General features: G+C 26.6%; 1 protein-coding gene across 1 annotated transcript in view; it reads right to left on the reverse strand.

Annotated features, from left to right (window-relative positions):
• Nucleotides 1-20,700, reverse strand: part of LOC107456705 (glycine receptor subunit alphaZ1-like) — a 150,074-nt gene that overhangs the window by 34,526 nt on the left and 94,848 nt on the right. Inside the window, exons 3-5 of the mRNA XM_016074642.5 lie at nucleotides 18,738-18,805; nucleotides 8,998-9,221; nucleotides 5,314-5,396 (exon numbers count right to left, since the gene is read on the reverse strand). Coding sequence (XP_015930128.2) covers nucleotides 5,314-5,396; nucleotides 8,998-9,221; nucleotides 18,738-18,805 — 375 coding nt within the window. The remainder of the gene's footprint in view (nucleotides 1-5,313; nucleotides 5,397-8,997; nucleotides 9,222-18,737; nucleotides 18,806-20,700) is intronic.

Genomic DNA, 20,700 nt, shown 5'->3' on the forward strand with positions numbered 1-20,700 from the left:
GTATGGTGAATTGCAAACCGAGTAGATAATAATCATTCTTCATTCAAAGTCAGATACGCGCTTAAAGTTTTTTTTATTCATTTATCATTTTTAAATTATTTTTTACACGATACTACATTACCACTTCTTTTCTTGTCGAAAATAGCGTTCAAATGCAAATTGAGTATGACGAAGTTGTTGCCAAATCTATGCTTTTATGCAAATTTTAGGTATCTTTGCTGCCACCTGCTTTGCATGACTGTGCTGAAAATCTAATCATTTGCTTAGCACACGAAGTTTTATTCGTTCAGAAAATTACAACCGTGTGACATACCGCCTTTTTAATGTCGGAATGTTAATTGCTAGTAGCGTATACTGCATTCTGTGAACAGCTCTCCGCCGATGCTACATTTCTAAGGCAGTTCTCTTTCAACTCGCTAAAATGTTACTGCAATTGTTTTTGAGCTAGTTTGTTCATGTTTTCAAAATATGTTTTGTTTTATTTTGTTTTTATTGCTAAAAAGTTTCTCCTCTAAGATTTATTGTGAAAAGTAAGTAGTTGAAAATATTTTCAGCTGATAAAATGATGGAATCTATTTGCCTTCGATGCTTAGAGATGTCTTTGGAAAAGATTTAGAGACGCAGGATTATTTTATTTAAAATCTTCAAAGCGTTGAGTCTCTAGACAAATTTTTACTGAAATATCACTGCTGTACACTACTTTTCTATTGAATAACGTAGCAACATCCAAGTTTTTGATACAGGAAAGCCAGCAGCTGAAAGTTCAGAAAAATTCCGGACTAATGCTCGGATTTTTTTGACTTTTCAATGCTTCGCACCCATCGAATGAATACACGCTTTTTAATCATATCAATAACATTACTTTTCAGACAGGCAATCTATATTCACTCCCTTAAGCTTCATCGAATGCATTTGAATCACTGAAACATATGTAACATAAAAGTTGCATGTTACAAACATGCAACTTCATATACACATAAAAGTTGTATGTTGCGAAAGAGGCTAAGTATTGGAGCAATATTTATCTTACATGAGTACCTAATTAGGCCTCGAAACATCATTGACTCCCTCAATTCACTGGAATTATATAAGAGTGTGAAAGCAGTTTCGTCAAATATTGTGTTCATCAAAAATGACAAAATATCGCGCCAGCATTCCTTAATCATGATAAAATATTTCTGAATAATAAATTATTAAAATGTCATTCATATTTTATTATCAATATTGAGTTTAAATCAATCTAAAAGAGTTTTCTCAAAGAAGTCAAATCGTGCTATACCAATATGGGAATTTTTTAAATCTAGTCAAATTTAGAAGTTTTTCTTTTAATTTTTATCTAATAAACAACTTATTAAAACACTTTCGAATATTAAGAAAATTTAAACAGTCAATTAATGATCCACAAAGCTACAGCAATAATTAAATTAAAAACAATTCTTAATCTGTTTGAAAATTTGAAAGCAATCAACGTGAAAGTTTATTTAATTTTTCATTCATAATTACTTGAAACTTTCTTAAATCAATACTTTTGGCCATTTTATAGTTCTGTCTTATAAAAGAGTTTAAGAGAGATAAAATGCAGAAAGGATAATTGGGTTAATGACTCTCATTAAACAAAATAGATGCATTTTTTAGTCAAAATGATAAGAACTTTTCAAATTCATTATTGAAAATTGTTATGAATGCGCAGATGGAATTGTCTTGCAATTAATCTTTTTTGAATCATATTTGTGTGTAAGAATTCACATTTAGTTTTAATCTTCTGTTATCTATTTAGTTTGAGTAAAAAAATATAGGAATTTAGTTATAGCATTAAGTGATATAAAAATTATTGATTGTTTCTCACGCTTTATTTTTATAAATTACACTTTACTGCACACTTTTAGTTTTAAATTGCTTGCTTCAAAAAAGTATAAATTATCTTTTTTGAATAAAAATATTTTATAGCTTTTATATAATCTTTTTAATTATTTTTTCAACTCATGAAAATAAGAATTACCCCTAGATAGTTATGTTTTAATCATTCAGTCAAATAAAATGCGTCGTAAAAACCAGTGATTGTTTAAAAATTGGAAATGTTCACTTATTTGAGGTTGCAATTTTCCCTGACTTCTTTAAACTGTTGTTTCTAATAAAGCAAACCATATAATTTGGAGATTTTGGAAAGATAATTTTACTTTCGAAAGTTAAATCTGATTAGTATAAAAATTGCTGTATTTTTTTTGCTACTATTGGAAAAAAATCACCAACAAAAAATATTTTTACCATTTTTCATGACTTTGCGCAAAAGTCATAAAAATTGCAAAATGTTTTTGATTATGTGTTTGAGTTAGCGCAGGCTCGATAACTAATATGACCAAAAGCTAGAAGCAATCCGATAATTAATAATCAATCTAGTAAGAATATAATTCCAAAATAAATAATCGTTAAAATGTTTGTAAAGCTTGATTTAAATAGTTTTAGTGTAATATATATTTTTAAAAAATGCATGCTGAAATATAGCAGTTTATTTAAAAAGGTTTTCAGTCAAAATATAATGTAATACATACTTTTTTAATTTCAACACCTCAAAAAGCTGAAAACAAAATTAGTTAATAATTTCTGATGAGTAGTATCATTCTGCGAAAGCAACTAGGCATGTCAAAAACTAAATTTAAATTTTGAATTAAACTTATACGGTGAAAATAATTTAGCTTGTCTAAAGAGCCTAAACTTATTAAAAAGGTAATATATTTTGAATAAAATCTTTTTTCACAAACTTTTCACAATAAATTGATTCCCAAAAGTTTGGAAGTTCAGTTAGTAGATGGAAAAAATTGCTTAGCGTTTAATCCAGTCAATTGTTTACTCGATTTAAATATTAAAAGTGGCTTGACATTTGCTTTCATGTAATTTGATGGAATTTTGTTCATTTTATCGATAATTCAAAATTTATTTAAATAGTTATTAATTTGGTGAAAAGCTAGATATAATTAAGAATTAAAATTAGGTTTTTATTTTTTCCAACTTTAGTTAACAGTGCAACGCAAAAGTCTATGGACAATATGTTTTTTACATCTTTCTTCAACTTCTCGATGTTTATAAACATAACTTAAATCTTAAGAAATATTAGTATAAAAACCGTTTATTGGAAACACAATGCTTGATTTGAAGGGCAAACTAATTCAATTTTAAATTTTAAGAGAAATTTATGGAAGGAGACTTTTACGCGTTACTGTTACCAACATATAAGTATAAATAAAACAAATGATATTTTTTTAGCAATTTGAACGTAATAATGAATCATTTGAAGAAAAATGCACCTTTTACTGATTGCTATTATAAAAGTAATAAATTTGAATTTGAACTTGGAAGTATATTAATGACAGTCTCATACTTTTACAGGCGATGAACATTACGTCTGTATTACATAATTGTCCATTTCAACTGAGAATTAGTTACAATTGTGTTAAAACTTTATTTCAAGATGGCGCCATACTTTTGCTGCAAGGGGGAACTATCATGGAAGTGCTATTACATATTGTTTCAGTCACACGTGGTGGCAAAATTTAGATTTATTTGAACACAGTATACGTAAAATAATTTTCTAAAAAAATTCTAAGGAAAGTGTAGGGCAGTAAAGGGCAATTTATTTTTGAAAAAGTATTTTTAATATTTACTTTCAGACTGAGTCAGTCATTTACAGTGTTTATTCACCTGTTTATATCAATATGCATTCAAATGAGACAATATATTAGATTATTGCTCGGCTAAATGCATAAATAAAGTTTAACGATTTTTTAATTTTAACTCATCTCCCATGCAAAAAAAAAAAAAAAAACTGTCCCAGAAATAAACTACTTAACCGTCATATGATTTGCTCGCATATCAGTTTCAGGAAATATTTTTTGTCACATTATGTAAAGTTGTAAGCGCAAAATGAAATTATAACCATTGGGAAAATAAATTGAATAAAAAAATATAACAGATAAAATTTTATAAAGATATTAATGGAACTTTTGGCATCCTTCCAATCCAGAAACACATGTATACTAAATCATTAAAGAGATATAACAGCTTTATATTCTTTTTTACTATAAATATCAAAATTAGAAAAAATTTTTAAATTTAAATGTCTCCACATCTTTTTAACGGTATTACTGCAATTTCTTGTAGCCGAAAAATAATGTTTACCAATATATTAATAGCTTTTATACTTTAAAATTTTTTATTTTATGCTATAGTTATATGCAATTTATCTTGTACAATTTTATTTATTTGATTTTTTTGCAAATACCCTCCTGTAGCTGTTGTATTTTACTTTTGCAAAATTACATTCTTTTAATTTAATATTCAATAGCAATATATTATAGAATATTCAATATGATAAAAGTAATTATTTTATCATATTGCATTATACTTTAAAATTTGATACCCTGGTGTTCAAGAGACCCTGTTAGTTATTAGACGACCATATGAAATATTACTTTTTAAAAACTCAAAATGGTTGACAGTAATGTTTAAAACGCTAGTGTTTTTTTTTTTTTAAAAAAATGGAACAGATGGTGAAGGAAAATTACACTTAGTTTTTAGAACCTAGAGTAGAATCAAGCAATTTCTTTGGCATGTATAGAATATTTGACATGTTATATGAAAAATGACATTTCATTTTACCATTATAAATTTGTTTAAAAACTGTTAAAATTGATAACGTATTACTATTAATAATTAATGATCCCAGAAAATAGAATTTCAAAAATATTGTTAAGTATGTTTATTGAATATTATATTATTTGCATTGATATTTACCCAACTTTGATAGAATTATTCGCTTTTTTATTTATGTCTGTGCTGCTTTTTTCAAATAAATAATGGACACGGTTTGATAAAATTCTATCAAAAGAAAATCTATCGCAAACAATGATTACATGAGCAATGAAATGGGTGATACACGAAAAGAAAATAAGAAAATGTAGAGGCAAAAAATTATATTATAATTAATGTTGTTATAATGATATTTTAAGCTTACATTTCAATTTTAATTTAATGTAGATAGATCAGGAATAAAAATTCAAGTTTATATTGATGATTATTTGAAATTTGTTGTAAGAAAATAGATAAAAATATTTGTTCGCTAGTTAAAAAATTCTTTATTTCCAAGTTTTGTTTATAATATAGAAATCCGATTTGGTTGAGTTCTACTTATCTCTTGTTAATAAAAGTCTTTTCATATTTCCACTAAGTGTCGGTAGAAAATTATTTAAAATTTTTTAGGAATTCAATTTTTGGGATATTTTTTAAAGTAGTAAAAAGAAATGTACAAAACAAACTTACATGAAGCTAATTCGATAGCACACACTTGAGAATCCAAAGGAAATCGGTACAGGTCCATCATACAAGAAAATGTTAATTTTAGCCTAAAAAATGCAAAACTTTAAACCTAAGAAGATGATAAGTAACAAAATCAAAACATGTTTGAAATTTGTAATTAAAAACAAAAGATTTCTTTTCTTTTCAAAATGATTTTTATTTTCAAGAACTCTTAAATATAGTATTCTTAAAAAGATCATTATGTGTATGGTTGCATTGAAATTTGAAACGATCTTTATATTTTTATTATGACATATTTTTTAAAAAAAAACTTTAAGCAGCATTTCGTATGTATCACATTAGAATCAAGTTTTATGAAAAAAAGAAAACACTATAAAAATGTATCGTGACCAGCATTTATAATTACATACAATTTAAAGTAATCAAGGCAACTCCTATCCTTTGTACCCACGTGAATCATACAAATAAGTATTATTTTAGAGAGAGAGAGAAATCAATTTATAAGTATATGATAATGGTTGAAACAACTTTGTACAAAATTTGAATACATAAAGAAGATTTTATTAATGCTTGTATCCAAAAAATATTCGTAAAAAGTAATTTTTTTAATTGTCTTTGACATTGAATTGCCCTTAAGTTATTATTTTAGACCATCAACTTTTAATATTTGTTTTTAATGGAACATTGTGCATTAATAAATCTTAATAAATAATGAACACGAAAACTTTAGATTTCTAGTAACAAAAATTAAAAAAAATATTTTTAAGGTCCACTGACTCCTTTTGTTTTAGGGATGTAAGCACCACTTACTTTTGAAAAGATAATTTTATTAATTAAGGAGAGCCAAAACTAAATACTGCGAAAATTAGCAGTATTATTATTTAATTGATGCCCCGAAAGTCTTTTCACTTGTAGTTGTATTATTTAATTTTTTTTTCTAGGAACTAAGCAGTTGAGTTGAATAGTAAACTCAGTCAATAGTACACTGTTAGAAATTTCTCGGAAAAAAATGGTTAAGTAACAATCTATTTTACTCTTACTTTAATATATTAAAACAAAACATTCAAATAACTATAACTAAGATGGTATTCAAATTGATAAAATTGTGAGAAAAACAGCTTATTAAATGCTTTCACCAAGTATAGTTAAACAACCAGAACTTTATCACAGTAACTAGGCCTACCTAATTAAGTCATTTAATACCTTGCAGCTGCGTGCATATTAAACCGGAGAGAGCGAATCTGCAGTCTTATGACCGGTAGAACAGGCCTTCGAGCCCCAAAGTTAATGTTTCCTCCAACATATGAAGAGTTTCCAGTGTCTTACACTCCCTAATTTGTGACCCTGGACTATTAGAATACGATACTCTCATTCACGCATAGATGAATGCATGATAAAGCTGCATAACACAAAAAGTGTCAAGTATTTCTCATCTCTGATAATGGGTAAAACAACCAGATAAACTCATTTGATAAAACAGAACTCGATTGCAACCTAACATCAGTGTCCATTAATTATCGAAAAGACTAGCTCCAATGTCCATTAAACTTTCTTTTTACATTCAGGAAACAAATGATGGTTGCAAATTGTTAAAAAAAACTATATAGTTTTGCATTTATGCGTTTTTAACCATGCTTAATAGGCTTTGAAACTGTGAAAGTAAAAATTTTTATTTACTGTAAACTTTGCGCTTAATTGGATGGGCCGACTGCTGCCATTTATCTTACCGTAATTTTAGAATGAAAAGTGTAATAGTGTAATTAAATTCTCGTTTGTTTACACATTTTGCATAGCAAAATCCTTTAAAATTTAAGTATTAATAAGACAAGTAGTTCTCGCTGTAATAATATAAAGCTTTAATTTTTTTCAATACGTAATGAATATTATAAAATGAAAGGGTTTTAAAGAAATTTATCATTCTTAAAAGCTTTCAGTTTAATTTTTTTTAAACTTTATATCACGAAACATTTAACTTTTTATTTTGCAATAAATCATACTATATTTTTGAAATCATACTTCACTGTAACTGTAATGATCATATTACAGGAAGCGTGGAAAATGACATCGCAGTAGTTAGCCATTTCTGCTCTCATTCATAAAAAAAGATATTGCGCGGAACCATCCATAAAAAAAGGAAAACAAATTACTCGTGTCTTTTTCGCTAACAGTAAATTTAAGAGTAAATATACTTGCGGACATCATTTAAGTTTTATGAGGTTTCTTGTAAAACTTAACTTTAGAAAACAATGTTCTTTCAATGCATCCAAAGTCTTGTAAGATAAAATCTATTTCGGTGTGATAAAATGAGATACAGTGGCTTCAGTCGTTGAAGGAGCAAATTCAACAGAAAAAAGACAAAGTTTTCTGTTATTAATCTTACTCTTTTGAAAGCCTCTTGACATATTTTTCTCAAATAAACTATTTGCTAGCAGATTTCACTTTAAAAAGTAACTTTTTTTATAATTATATTCCATTCGCTTTCATATATATTAACTTGTTTTGTAAAGGAATTTTTTTTAGGTTACATTAAAATGGTTTTTTAGTAAGTAATATCTTTTTCAAAAGTTTTAGTTACCATTGTTACCATTATTCCGCACAAAATAATATTTTATTTGTTGTTTCTTTTGATTGACTGAATAAGATTGACTTGTTTATCATTATTCCTACAAAGCAAAACTGTTACAATGCAAATATAAGATTGAAAAAATTCACGCCTTTACAAAAAATATATAATTTTGTAGTTTTTATTTCAAACCATGTTTTTGAACTTTTTCTTTTCTTCTGTATGTTAAGGTCCTCCAAATGAATTATAAGAAATATGAAACATTTTCAAAGTTGTTTGAATGATAGAATAAAAAAGATGCATGCATGTTTGAATGAAAATGTCTGTACTCGTAGTGTTTCAGTTGATGTGGAAATACAGTAAAAATATTTCGGAATACTAAGAATAAGAAATTTTGTGTTTTACTAAGAATTAAAATCTATTAGGTATCAAATACTTAGTTGTAACTTGTATTGTTTGAATAGAATAATTTATATGCAAAGATTTTAACGAAAAATATGGTAAACTACACTGTTCGAAATTTCTAAAAAATTGGTCAAATATCAACTTATTCATTTGTTATTTTACCATATTCAAACAAAACAGTCAAATAACCATAAATAAGATGGTATTCAGACTGTTAAGTATGAGAAAAGCAGTTTATTTATGGCTCTTACCTAATACATTTAAACCACTAGAATTTTATTGCACGAACTAGTCCGACCTCATGAAGCCACTTAGTTCGTTGCAGATATGAGTACATATTTTAGCCAAGAGGACTGATCTGTTAATCCCATGACCGACAGAACGGGGGTTTAAGTCTCAGAGTTGACATCACAAAATTTCCTCCATTCCCTTCAACTCATAAAGAGTTTTCAGTAACCTGCACTCTCTAAAAGTTCTTTCTTACAATTTTGTTGTAAATGGTAAAAAAAAATCGTATAGCTTTGCATTCATGATTTTTTAACCATACTAGTTACAAATGGTTTCAAAACCATTAAAATAAACGATGCTCTTTACCGTAAGCTTTACAGTTAATTAAATGGACCAGTTTAATAAAATGTTGCCGGTTATTTTACCATAAATTAAGAATGAAAATTCTGACAGTGTCGGAAGTTAATCTAAATAATAAGATATAGAAATACCTGAGCATGTACAGCAAATATCCACTAGGGTCTATTCGAACTAAGACATTAGGTACTGTCACGTATTGAAATTCAGCATGTTTAGCATTGGCAAAAAATACTTCTGGTTTCCATATACGTTGAACAAGTTTAGGATCATTCAAATCCAAAGGTCTGGACATTTCAGGTTTCTTTAGTCTCTCATCATACCATTTTTGCCTTAAGTACAAATCAACTTCATAATCCTATAGAAAATAAATATTGAGACCATAATGGCGAGAATCAGACCTGTATAAATATTTTTTCATAAAGAGACTATGCTAGTAGGGAAAAAAATGAGCACCTCACTCGACCATCTAAGGCTTGATGATCTCTCTTATTATAGTGTTATGGGATAAGCTCTTCACCCACTTCGGATCGATGACCTCTCTCCAATAGGATGAGTACTACACCCAACTTCCACAGTATGGATGAGAGTTCAACCCTGCTAACAATCTCTTAGTAGAGATGACGTAACATGGTTTGGTCTAAGCAAATGCTTCTTAAAAGGTTAGGGTATTTATTTCTTCACATATATGGTTATTTTTTGAAAAATTTGACACTATTTTGCAATCTGAAAGAAGTTTTAAATGAATTTCTAATTAGAGAAAGTTACAAAAAGTTCTCAAAGTGTCCTCCTTCATTTTTAAATGCATGCTCTTCACGTATACTTGTTTGCACTAAAAATTGCTTCTAATAAATTTTCAGTTAACTATTTTTGACATATACGGCTATTTTTGAAAGAATTGACGATCGTTTCTTAATTTTAATCAAGTTTCAAATGTTTTCCTCATTGTAAAAAATTATAAAATATTCGGAATATATCCTTCATTATGTTAACTATAATAATGCACTTAACGTAGCAGGGTTTTTACTAAGCACATATATATCTTTAAAATTTTGGGTAATTTTTTCCCATCTATTGGTATTTTTGATAAAAAATTGACACTTACTTTGTGTTCTGAAACAAGTTTTAAAATATACCCTCATTGGTTATAATCCTCATTATCCACTATATATGTGTGCATTTTACGTGGCACTTACGTAGCACTTACATGTCAACTTTGGTCTAAAAATGCTTCTTAAAAATTTTGGATATTTATTTCTTCACATTTATGGGTATTTTCTAAACATTAGATGCTTACTTGACCATGCCATTATTTGTACTGTGCCACGTTGAGTGCATATATATGGTTAATGTAATAATGGACATTTTGTGATTTTTTTTAAATATTTTTTCACAATGAGTAATTCATTTGAAACTTGTTCCATATTTCAAAGTGAGCGCCACTGCTTTTTTCAAGAAAATACCAGTATGTTTCAAGGAAATAAGTATTCAACATTTTTAGGAGGGATTGTTTACTCACTGTATGAGCATATTTATATGTAACATAATGGAGTTCATCTTGAGAATTTTTTATAATTATTTGAAACAAGGGATTAATTTGAAACTTGCTTCAGATCAAAAAGTTAGCATCAAATTTTAAGAAGTATTTGCTTAGTTCAAATCATGCTACATATAGAGCCATGCTACGTCATTCCTACTAAGAGCTTATAAGTGCTTAATATAATAATAAGAGCTTAAATATTTAAATTCAGCTTTAGGACATAATTATTGAATACACATAAAATTGATGCAATTTAAAACTCCCTGATTCCAAAACGACTATTAGAACATATATCTTCAAAAAAAAAATTTTTTTTCTTTTAAAATTTGAGTTTATAATCTCTGATGGAGGGCTGATAAGTGTATCAAAAATTGTTTTAACATTCAGATGTGGAATCAGTACTTCTAAAATAGATTTCTTTTAAAAATTCCACCCAATAAATTGTACAAAAATCTTCAGTCTAAGAAATATTTCAGTAAATAATTTCCTACGTAATTAAAGAATGAGCAAAATTTATATTGAAATGCAATTATGAACATTATAGTTGAGCTTGTATTTTTATAGGCTGTAGAATAGTATTTTGTTAAAAGAAGGCTTAAAATGTTTCTAAAATACTTGCAAATTTTTTTAGTGAAATAAAAGGTGCATAAATAAGTTTAAGACAAACCATAAATCAAAGTTTATGCTTTAATAAAGTTGACATTTTTACCAAAAGTAGTCTTTTATGTGAGAAACTTCAACATTTTAATATTAATAAAAAAAATTTCTTACTTTTAAACTTAGAATAATAAATTGAAATGGGTCATTTAGAAAAACATCCTTGATTCCCCGTTTCGTTAAGAAATTTTATAATGATCATTTTGTGTCGTATGATTTATTCCATGCACGCTATAAAATGATACATACTTACACTTTAAGTATGTAAAACTTAATATGTGATGATAAATAAACAATTATAGATTTTTTTAACAAAATAACGTAGTTTGAGAAGTATATTTATATTTTTAATTGGGTTAGGAAGGTAATTTGCATCACCTGCTTCTTTAAAAAATTTCATTTTCTTCGCAACAGCCTCCATCAGGGAGACATTAGACTTGAAAGAAGATATCATACTTTCTTTATTAAACATGAAATTTTTCAACTTAGATTTTAAAATAAATTTTTAATAGGAAAAAGCATTTTATATTTTATTAAATTCTGGTTTGTGAAAGTTTCAAAAAATAATAAAAAAAAGTTTTGCTACTGAAACAGGGTGTATCTTTATACTATTATTATATACCTTAGCAATCTAGGCATTTTTTAAATAAGTGCTCGTTTTTTTCGTATTAATAATTATTTGATCACAAAATAAAATGATAATTTGGTACCTTCAGGATAATAAAAAAATTTCGAGATGGTAGTTAAATAGGTACGTCTGAATAATTATATGCCTTTGAATTTGTTGAAAAATTATAATTCTCTACTTCGAGTCTAAAATAAATTTTTATTTATGGTCAAAGAAATTTATTTATGTTTCATTAGTTAACTATATTCATGATTGAATAAAACAATCTAATTTTAAATACACATTTTTGTTTTAAATTTATTTGATGTTTGTATTTTCTAAATTGCACTGTACTAGGAATAAAATAAATGGGATCTGTACGCGTTCATTAGTGTTGTATCATTTTGGAGAATTCAGATGGTAATTTGATGAATATATATATATATATATATATATATATATATATATATATATATATATATATATATATATATATATATATATATATATATATATATATATATATATATATATATATATATATATATATATATATATATATATATATATACAATAATAATTTGGGAAATAGTTCAATTCTTATGGGGTAGATAAAATGAATAAAAAAAAGAGATACAAACACAGAATTTGTTTTTGGACTCTTCTTGTTTTTGTTTTTATTGCGTTTGTGTGATTTAAATGTCTATTTTGGATATATTATATGTAAATAAGTTGTTTTGACGCTTTGTATTCTTACTGTTTCTATTTTTGGTCATATACACAACAAGTAGAAACATGTTTTAAATACCTTTTTTCGAGTAGGCAGCAGTTCTTAATAATACAAATAGTTGAGCAATAATTATGTATTCAAACAGAGTTATATTATTACGAATCATGTTTGCTTAGTGAGCCTTAATAAATTGCTGTAATTATAAAATTTTTTAGGCGTTACATTATAGGATTATATTATTAAAATTAAGTAATTCATTACTATTTATTTGCTAAACATATGTTAGGGGAAAGTTGAAAAGTCTTACTTTTTTGGCACTCGTTTCATTGCATTTGTTTACATAAATATTTTGTTATTTTCAAATTTCTTTGTTTACGTAAATCTTTATTTTTACTTCTATTTAAATATCATTATTAGTAAAACTGTTTAAGCTTTACTCACATGCCCACACATGCGAAAAATGAGTTAATTAGTTTTAATATCCTGCAGATTTTGAAATAATAAAATCTTCTTTAATATTGAACTGTATACATATTATTTTTATAAATATTGAAGCGAATGTTATTATTGTTATTTAAAGAAATTTAATTTGGAGTTGTGGAATTTGTGTAATGATTTAATTTTGCTTTTCAGTAGGGTTTTTTTTCCAATTCTCTTTCCGGAAAAAATAATTTACTGTGTTTATGCATAAAATATTGCAAAAAATGTTTCAAAATTCCCTGAAAACCATGAATTGAAGTTTAGCATTTCAAAGATGTTCAATTTGTAGTTTAAGTTTTGACGTACGAAGGAATACTTTTACAAATAAACTATCCTTAAAGTGAAAGATTTAGCATTTTAAATTAAATAAAACCAATTTTAATTTTTGTCAATATTTCTAATGCAATGCAAATTTATTGCTAATTTGATGCATATTTCTGTAGATGATCTTTGCAGCTTAGTTTTCCTTCTTTCTCGAATTTTCTATTATGATGTGTAAAGCGTCGAAAATTATTTCTTTTAATCTTGTCGAACTTCCTTTATTAAATTCATTTGGCTTAAAGCTATGACATGACACAATCTGATATATTGATTGTAATGTAAGACGCATATTTTTCTTACGTAAAAAAGAAAAATTTATGTTTCCACCAAAAAATACAGAAAACTGCCCGAAGGAAGAAAAATTTGACTCGATGACAGGATTGCAACTTTTATTTCTTATAAACAAATGTCACTAACAGTATTCGTTCCCTAAAGGTTTCAAAAGCCTCAGACACTGTTTAGAAAAGTGTTATTTCTTTTATCAGTTGAGAGTTACAGAAGCATCGGTTTGGCTTTTTATAGCTCTATAACGTTAAACTGATAATCAATAAGTCCGTTGTGATAGAATGTTTTAATAAATCTATAAGTTATGGCCTCTGGATAGTAAAATAAAGAATTTATTTATTGTTCGATTGAAGGAGAAACATTGTAATTTCTACTGATTCTTCTTAGGTTAATTTCTTTGCAAAGTTTGATATTGTGTAGTGCTTAAAATGAGTAAATGAAAAGCTAAAATGAAATTATAAAAGCCCTTTTATGTAACTTTTAAGTTAATGATCATATTTTTACACTTTCGATGTGCTATAAGAGGTGATTTTCCTGGTTGAGGAACCCGCTTGAGCTATACCAAAGATTTAATTTAGTGCTGACAATGACTTAATTTAACAAATAAGACAAAATATACTTAAACATTGTTATATTTACGCCGCAATTTAAATTTATTTACATCAATTATTAAAATTATCTTTTTTACTAAACACATTTCTTGATGAATTTAGATATTAGACGCTCGAAGCAGTAGGTTGACTCTGAAATCTGGAATCGATGGTTGGTCACAAAGGTCTAAACAGAAGACTAGTTGAAAATTTAGACCTCCTAATGTAAATATTTGCAAAACACATTTTCCTACCTTTATCTTTGCTTAATTTTTCGCTTTTTTTTCAAATTTAATCCTAATGGGGAAATTTTCAAACATTAGTTCTTTACTTGAGCACTTTAAACAATTATAACAACTAACATTAAAATTTTTTATAACGTTTTGATACCTGTACTAAAAAATGAATTAAAAGTTTACTCCATATTTCATACAGAAGTAGGAGTATTTCATATTTCATACAAAGTTTATACAAAATAAAAAAGCGGTGCTAAACATTAAGATATTACAGATCAAATTACGGTATAAAGTACTGAAACTCAGGGTTCCGATACCTTTTATTGTGAAATCCATATTTACAGGAACATGCTAAGACAAAAATATTCCGATATACGGATGAGATTTTACGGTAAAATGGATTTTACGGTACAATTGGTTTTATTGGTTACAATTGGATGATGAACCCGAAATGCTGGTAATTTATACTGTAATTTAATCCGGAATTCTCTATAGTGCGCGAAGCGAATTATAACCTAAAAGAGGATTTTGGGAATTACATTAAATGAGTTATTGATTATAGTACATTATTACAGTTAATGATCGCAAAATAATTATGTATGAAAATATATATCTAAGTATCTAAAACGACGTTTCTACTGATTTACAGTGACAATAGTTAGAAACATAACAGCAAAAAATGTTTTTTTATTGCAGGATCCTAATTAAAATAAACCACTTATTTTTCAACCAATTCAAAACACTTCGTAAAATTGGTATTTAAAATGCAAATGTTTTTGACGGTGTTTTGAAATAAAAAAATAACAGACATACAAGTTTTTTTTTAATTTTTAAAGTTTAGTAACAGTTTCGTTTATTTTTCTTTAATAATAAATTTTCTGATTTAATTTCTATTGGTCTATTTAAAGTATAAAAGTAGAAACACCTTTCACTTTTAAGCTTAAAATGAAGTCAAAAGATTTTAAGTGTCTTAAAAGAGATAGACTTTTTGAAATCACTATGAACTCAAACCCGATTCTATAAAATCGGATTTAAAGGACTTTAGAAGAAAGTCTTTTCCCATTTACTGTCTGATCCTCGGAATTAGAGGTTTTATCTTTTGTTTTTCTTGCTACTGTTTCTTCCAAACACTTGAATCGTGGTTCTGACTGTTTAGGAAGTCACTTTGTGAATGTGTATAATACATTTGACTGGAATTCTCTTGAACTTCGGTTCACGTCGACGTAAGAAACAACTTTAGTGAAATAAAAGTTTTTATTTTCTTAACGTATTTTGAAAAAGATTCTTTTAATACGGTAGTTAAAACGTACAAATTTTAATCAGCAGTTGGAGAAAAACTTTTTGTTGGTTCAGAGTCTGTTTTGAAGTTAATTAGTTTATAGAATCCTTCGTTACAAAGTTTTATTTACCGTTATGTTTCCAAACATTATTTTCTAATTAAGGGCATTCAAGGTAGCTCAAAAGCAATCTGAAATTCCTTTGAAAATAAAATTGCATTGAAAAGGAGTTGGTTAGTTGAAAGTTTTTAAATGTTTTTGCTTTGTCAGTATTCTGGATTAAATAAATTGCAATCGAAATAAAGCTCATATATTTTCCCGGTCAAAATTTCCACAGTATGGCAAAAGTTACCTTTGAGAACACCGAAAAGTTTTTAGAATTTTTACTGAAGCGCATTAATAATAATGATTTTCATAAAATAAGCAATAAAAATAAGAGACAAAACTCGGTAATTTCATTTTAATATCTTAGAAAATGGCATAAAAACCATTTATTTGGTTAAATTGACTTTTTAATTTTTATTGAATGCGTGGTAATAAGAAATATAATTTTAAAAATCAGAATTTGAGGTAAACTGTTATGGTATGTACGAATAAATTACCAAATTAATAGTTAAAATACCGTATATTTTGGTTCTTATTACCAAAATTATATTTTTTACCATAAATGTCATAGCCATGCAATATAGTAACTTTACCAGATTTTCTGTCTCCCTTTATCTACTTAACGACAATATGTAAGAATGTGAAAATGAATGGTAAAACGAAATGAAAATCTAAACGTTCTTAAATTTTTCTCGCAGATTTAAAAGAAATTTTCATAACATTAACAAAAAATATTTTTTTTGAAAAGGAATGTGATTTTATTGTTGCTTCTAAGTTTCTTTGCAAAATATTTTTTGCTCATAAAATCGATAAAACTACGATGGTTGTAATTAAGGGAGTTGAAATAACGCGAATATTCTTTGAACATGTAATCAATGACCCATTTCTTACACTCTTTGCAATAATTAGCCTATTCCATTAAGGAACTTTCGTTTCTGATAAAACAACTTTAATTTTTGCCCGATTAGTCTGTATTATGCATTATTTTGCTGATTTGTTTTTCTAATGATTACTGTTATTGATATTATTTAAGATATATATCAAGATACTACATATTTAATATTAGATACCTCAACACAAATGATTTCATGTATTTTTAGTCAGTTTTAAAAGCTGAATAAAAGAGCTGTAATCCATACTTCTCTTGATATTGCAATTTATAAAAATTTGATGAAAAAGGAAAGAAAAATCTATAAAAATTCGATGGAAAATCTATCTATAAAATTTTTTTCCCGATGTAAAAAACTAATAAAAGCTAATAAAATTCTGGGCATGACCACCTGTGTCCAGTAATAGTTAAAAAGTTTCCTTATCAAAAATTTGATTTTTCAATTTTCGGTAAATAACCTTATTTTTTTTGTTCTGTTTGAAATTTTTGAGAACCAAGATGAATACTATCGATATTCAAGGATAAAATATTTTAATGCATATAAATATTATCATAAAAATTCTATTAGGAACTACAATTGTTTTTTTTTCTAAATCATTCATATAAGACAATACTTCTTTTAACTATCATATAAGTAGCTTTTTTAAAATGTAGTTGCCTTCAAGAAGAAAATACATTACACATATTAAATTAGCTTCAAGATAAATAAAGTTTAGAATTTATGAAACAAGTCATAGGAAATTATATACATGTCTTTTTTGAAATCATAAAGTCGATTTTCAGAAGACTGTAAAAAACTTTTTTCAACAATTTAGTTATAAATGAAGAAAAGCAAGTAATTTTATATTCATATATCTGTCCAAGCAAATAGTTGAAAAAATGTGTTTCTCAATACTTTTCCCGATAATTTTCGAAGCGTGATGAGAAACGAGAGAGAGATTATTGAACGAGTAGATTTCTGTAAAGTTAAATCGTTATACATGTTCGTGTATGTCTACTTAAAGCCCGAAAGTTTTGTTTCTCGTCATTTTATCGAAAAAAATCATAAATTTTTTATGCTTTTCAGTTGCGAAATTAATTAATTTCTCTGAGGTTGATTATCACTGCTTTTTTGAATTTTTAATGGAAATTCTATACATTACACGCCATAAATTACCTGTTGAAAAAACCATAACATATAATAATGTAAATAAATAACGCTCTACCATTAAAACATCATGAAAAACAATTAAAATAAGTAACCATTACATAGTAAAAATTTCCAGATCAAATCAAGGTAAAAAGTACAAAAAATAAATTTATCATAAAAACTTTAATACCTATTCAAATGAATATTAAGTTGTATTAATAATTAAAAAAAATATTAAACCATTAAACACAACTATCTTAACTAAAGCTAAATATTGCAGCTTTGGTAGCCGAAATATTGTTTGATTATCAGTTTGGTGAAAAAAGTTTTCCTGCTTTAAATATACCTTTAAAAACAAACATGCAAATTAAATTAAATTAACAATTTAATTAATAATGCAAAATGAGATGGAAGAAGAATCTAACTTTATTCAAGCATGCAAATGGGATTGTTTTTGTTTGAGAGATGTTGCTAAAATAAGGTTTGCATTAAATATTTATAAATTAAAATATTTATTAATTATAATACTTTTAAATTTTTATTTGAAATGAACGAAAAATGGAAGTTTTTCCAAGAATGCGTTCTTTTAGTTGATTTTTTTTCTCAAATGTTTTTATTACGAAATTTGCTTAAATTCTATAAACAATTCTATAATTTCTTCATTTTTTGTATGCAAAAAATTATAAAATATTTAGAACGCTAATATTTTTGTTTAGAAAATATAATAAAATATGCTTGCAAACATGATTCAGATTTTTTGTTAAACGATACTATTTGAAAATCGAACAAAAAATAGCGAAAATCAAGATGAGTACTAGGATTGATTTTGTTTGCATAAAATAGTAGAAGGATAAAGTTAAAGAAAGAAAATTTGATTTAAAGATATGATGTATTTTAAATAGTTTTTTTTAAAAAAATATAATGTATTTCAAGCCTTTCAAAAATTTGGGACACATCTTTCGCAGAAAAACTCAACTTTTTGGATTTTTAAAACACTTGAGTAAAATTAAAGATCTTAAATAGTTTACCATTGTTGAAGGGTTTATTGATCCGAAACTTCGAATATACATTTCACATGATACTTCAGTCGGCTTCCCTAATGAAGAAAAAATATATATTATATTATGATGCACAGTTAATTATGTTAAACAAAAACACTTTTGATTGATTTTGAACTTAACAATTGCTAACAATTTCGAGACAAAATATATTTTGTTTTCTACCCAAGCAGAAAACATAAGACACACAATTTTTTCTGAACTATATTCTATTTTGATCCAAACATTTGAGAACATAAGTGAAACCATTCTACAATAAGCACATTTTATTTATGCACTTATTTTTCTTAAGAAAAACAGAAATTGAAACTGAATGATACGCTACAGTACGCCGTCATGCGCCGTGATGAGTAGTACGCTACACATTATATATCTACTATTAATTCCAATTTTTTATAAATTTTTTCAAATTGTAAAGTGTATTTGCGTTGGAAAATGCATTAGCATATACTGTGAAGAAGGAATTAATTACCATCATTCAGGTCCTTATGTTATTCTTTCACGAATACCTTCCGTATTTTTTTATATCCAAGAAGTTGTTAATGGTGATTTGCTGTTTAAAGATCAAACTGTAACATTATTAACTGGTAACTGTATATTTCTGTATAATTAAAAAATAAGTCTTAGATAATTTACCAAAACAACAGACCCATATGAATGGTACATTTCATTCAGATGTTTCTGATCAAGCTAATATTCTTGAGCTAAACACTCACCTTTTAACACTGTAAAAACTTCCAGATCAAATTACGGTATAAAGTACCGGCACTTTGGATGTCCATTTTTACCTTAGAATATTAAACCGCAATTTTCACAGAAGTATTTGTTTAGTTTGAGTGATTCAGTGCTTTTATGATAATTACTGCTGTATAGACAACGATATATCAGACTTTTGTTCTGTAACAGATTCTGGTAAAATGATTTTAGAGGAAAAAGTACCGACATCCTGAGTACCGGTACTTTTTACAGTATTTTTTTTAAAGTGGATCCAGATTTTACATCCCATTACCCAGTTCTATCAAATTGCATCATATAAGCACAGCTCTTGATTTAACATATAATCATAATATAGGTAACTTGAATCATAAAATGAACCCTGTTTCCGTTCAGAGTTACGTGACCAGGTTTAAGAACCATTACAATAAAGTTAAACTTATTGCCAAATATTTGAACAATATTATGGTTAAGCTCCAACAATGAAACAAGGACACAGTGAAATTAGGAAGTTACCTAAAATGTCACGTTTTACCCCAGATGAATTTTTACTTTTCTAACAAATATTGGAGTTTTGAGTTAAGATGACTTATTTTGCCAAACAATTGTTTTTCCAATTTTGTGTTTCATTGATTTAAATTACTTTAATTTAATTAATGATAGATTTTGATGAAAATAGTTGAAAATATACATCATTTTTCCCCTACTGAGTGAGAAATGCTTAAATGTTTATTTTAGAGCTATGTAAAAATTCTGACTGCCATAAAGAAATAATAAATTTGAACTGAATTTAGCTATGAAATCAATTAAAATAGGTAGCTGTTGTTCTATATAACACATTTGTTCCAATGGAAACTTTGGACCAGAGTTTTGTTTATTGACTTAATGTTGTGTTAAGACATTAGTTCGTATGATTTTTAATGTTTTCACGATAAAAAAGTTTTTCCTTCAAAAAATTAGTTTTTTTCTTAAATCAAACAAACAATTATTAATCTTTAATTAATAACTTGTGTTTTCTTATCAACATTGCTTTTTGGGTGCAATCTGGGACACGTTTTGTTATCCTCTATTGTTCTTGTAACATTTCCAAATATATTAAAAATATAACAACTTATTTTTTGCCAATTTTCTTACTTTCAACTCGTTTAAAAGATTAGATATTGTTGCAATCTAAAACTTTAGTAAGTTAAAAAAAATTAGAATTATAGGGTTCGCAGAT

Source organism: Parasteatoda tepidariorum, chromosome 11 (genome assembly GCF_982258835.1).
Source record: "Parasteatoda tepidariorum strain Cologne lab strain chromosome 11, Ptep-v5.0, whole genome shotgun sequence".
NCBI lineage: Eukaryota > Metazoa > Arthropoda > Arachnida > Araneae > Theridiidae > Parasteatoda > Parasteatoda tepidariorum.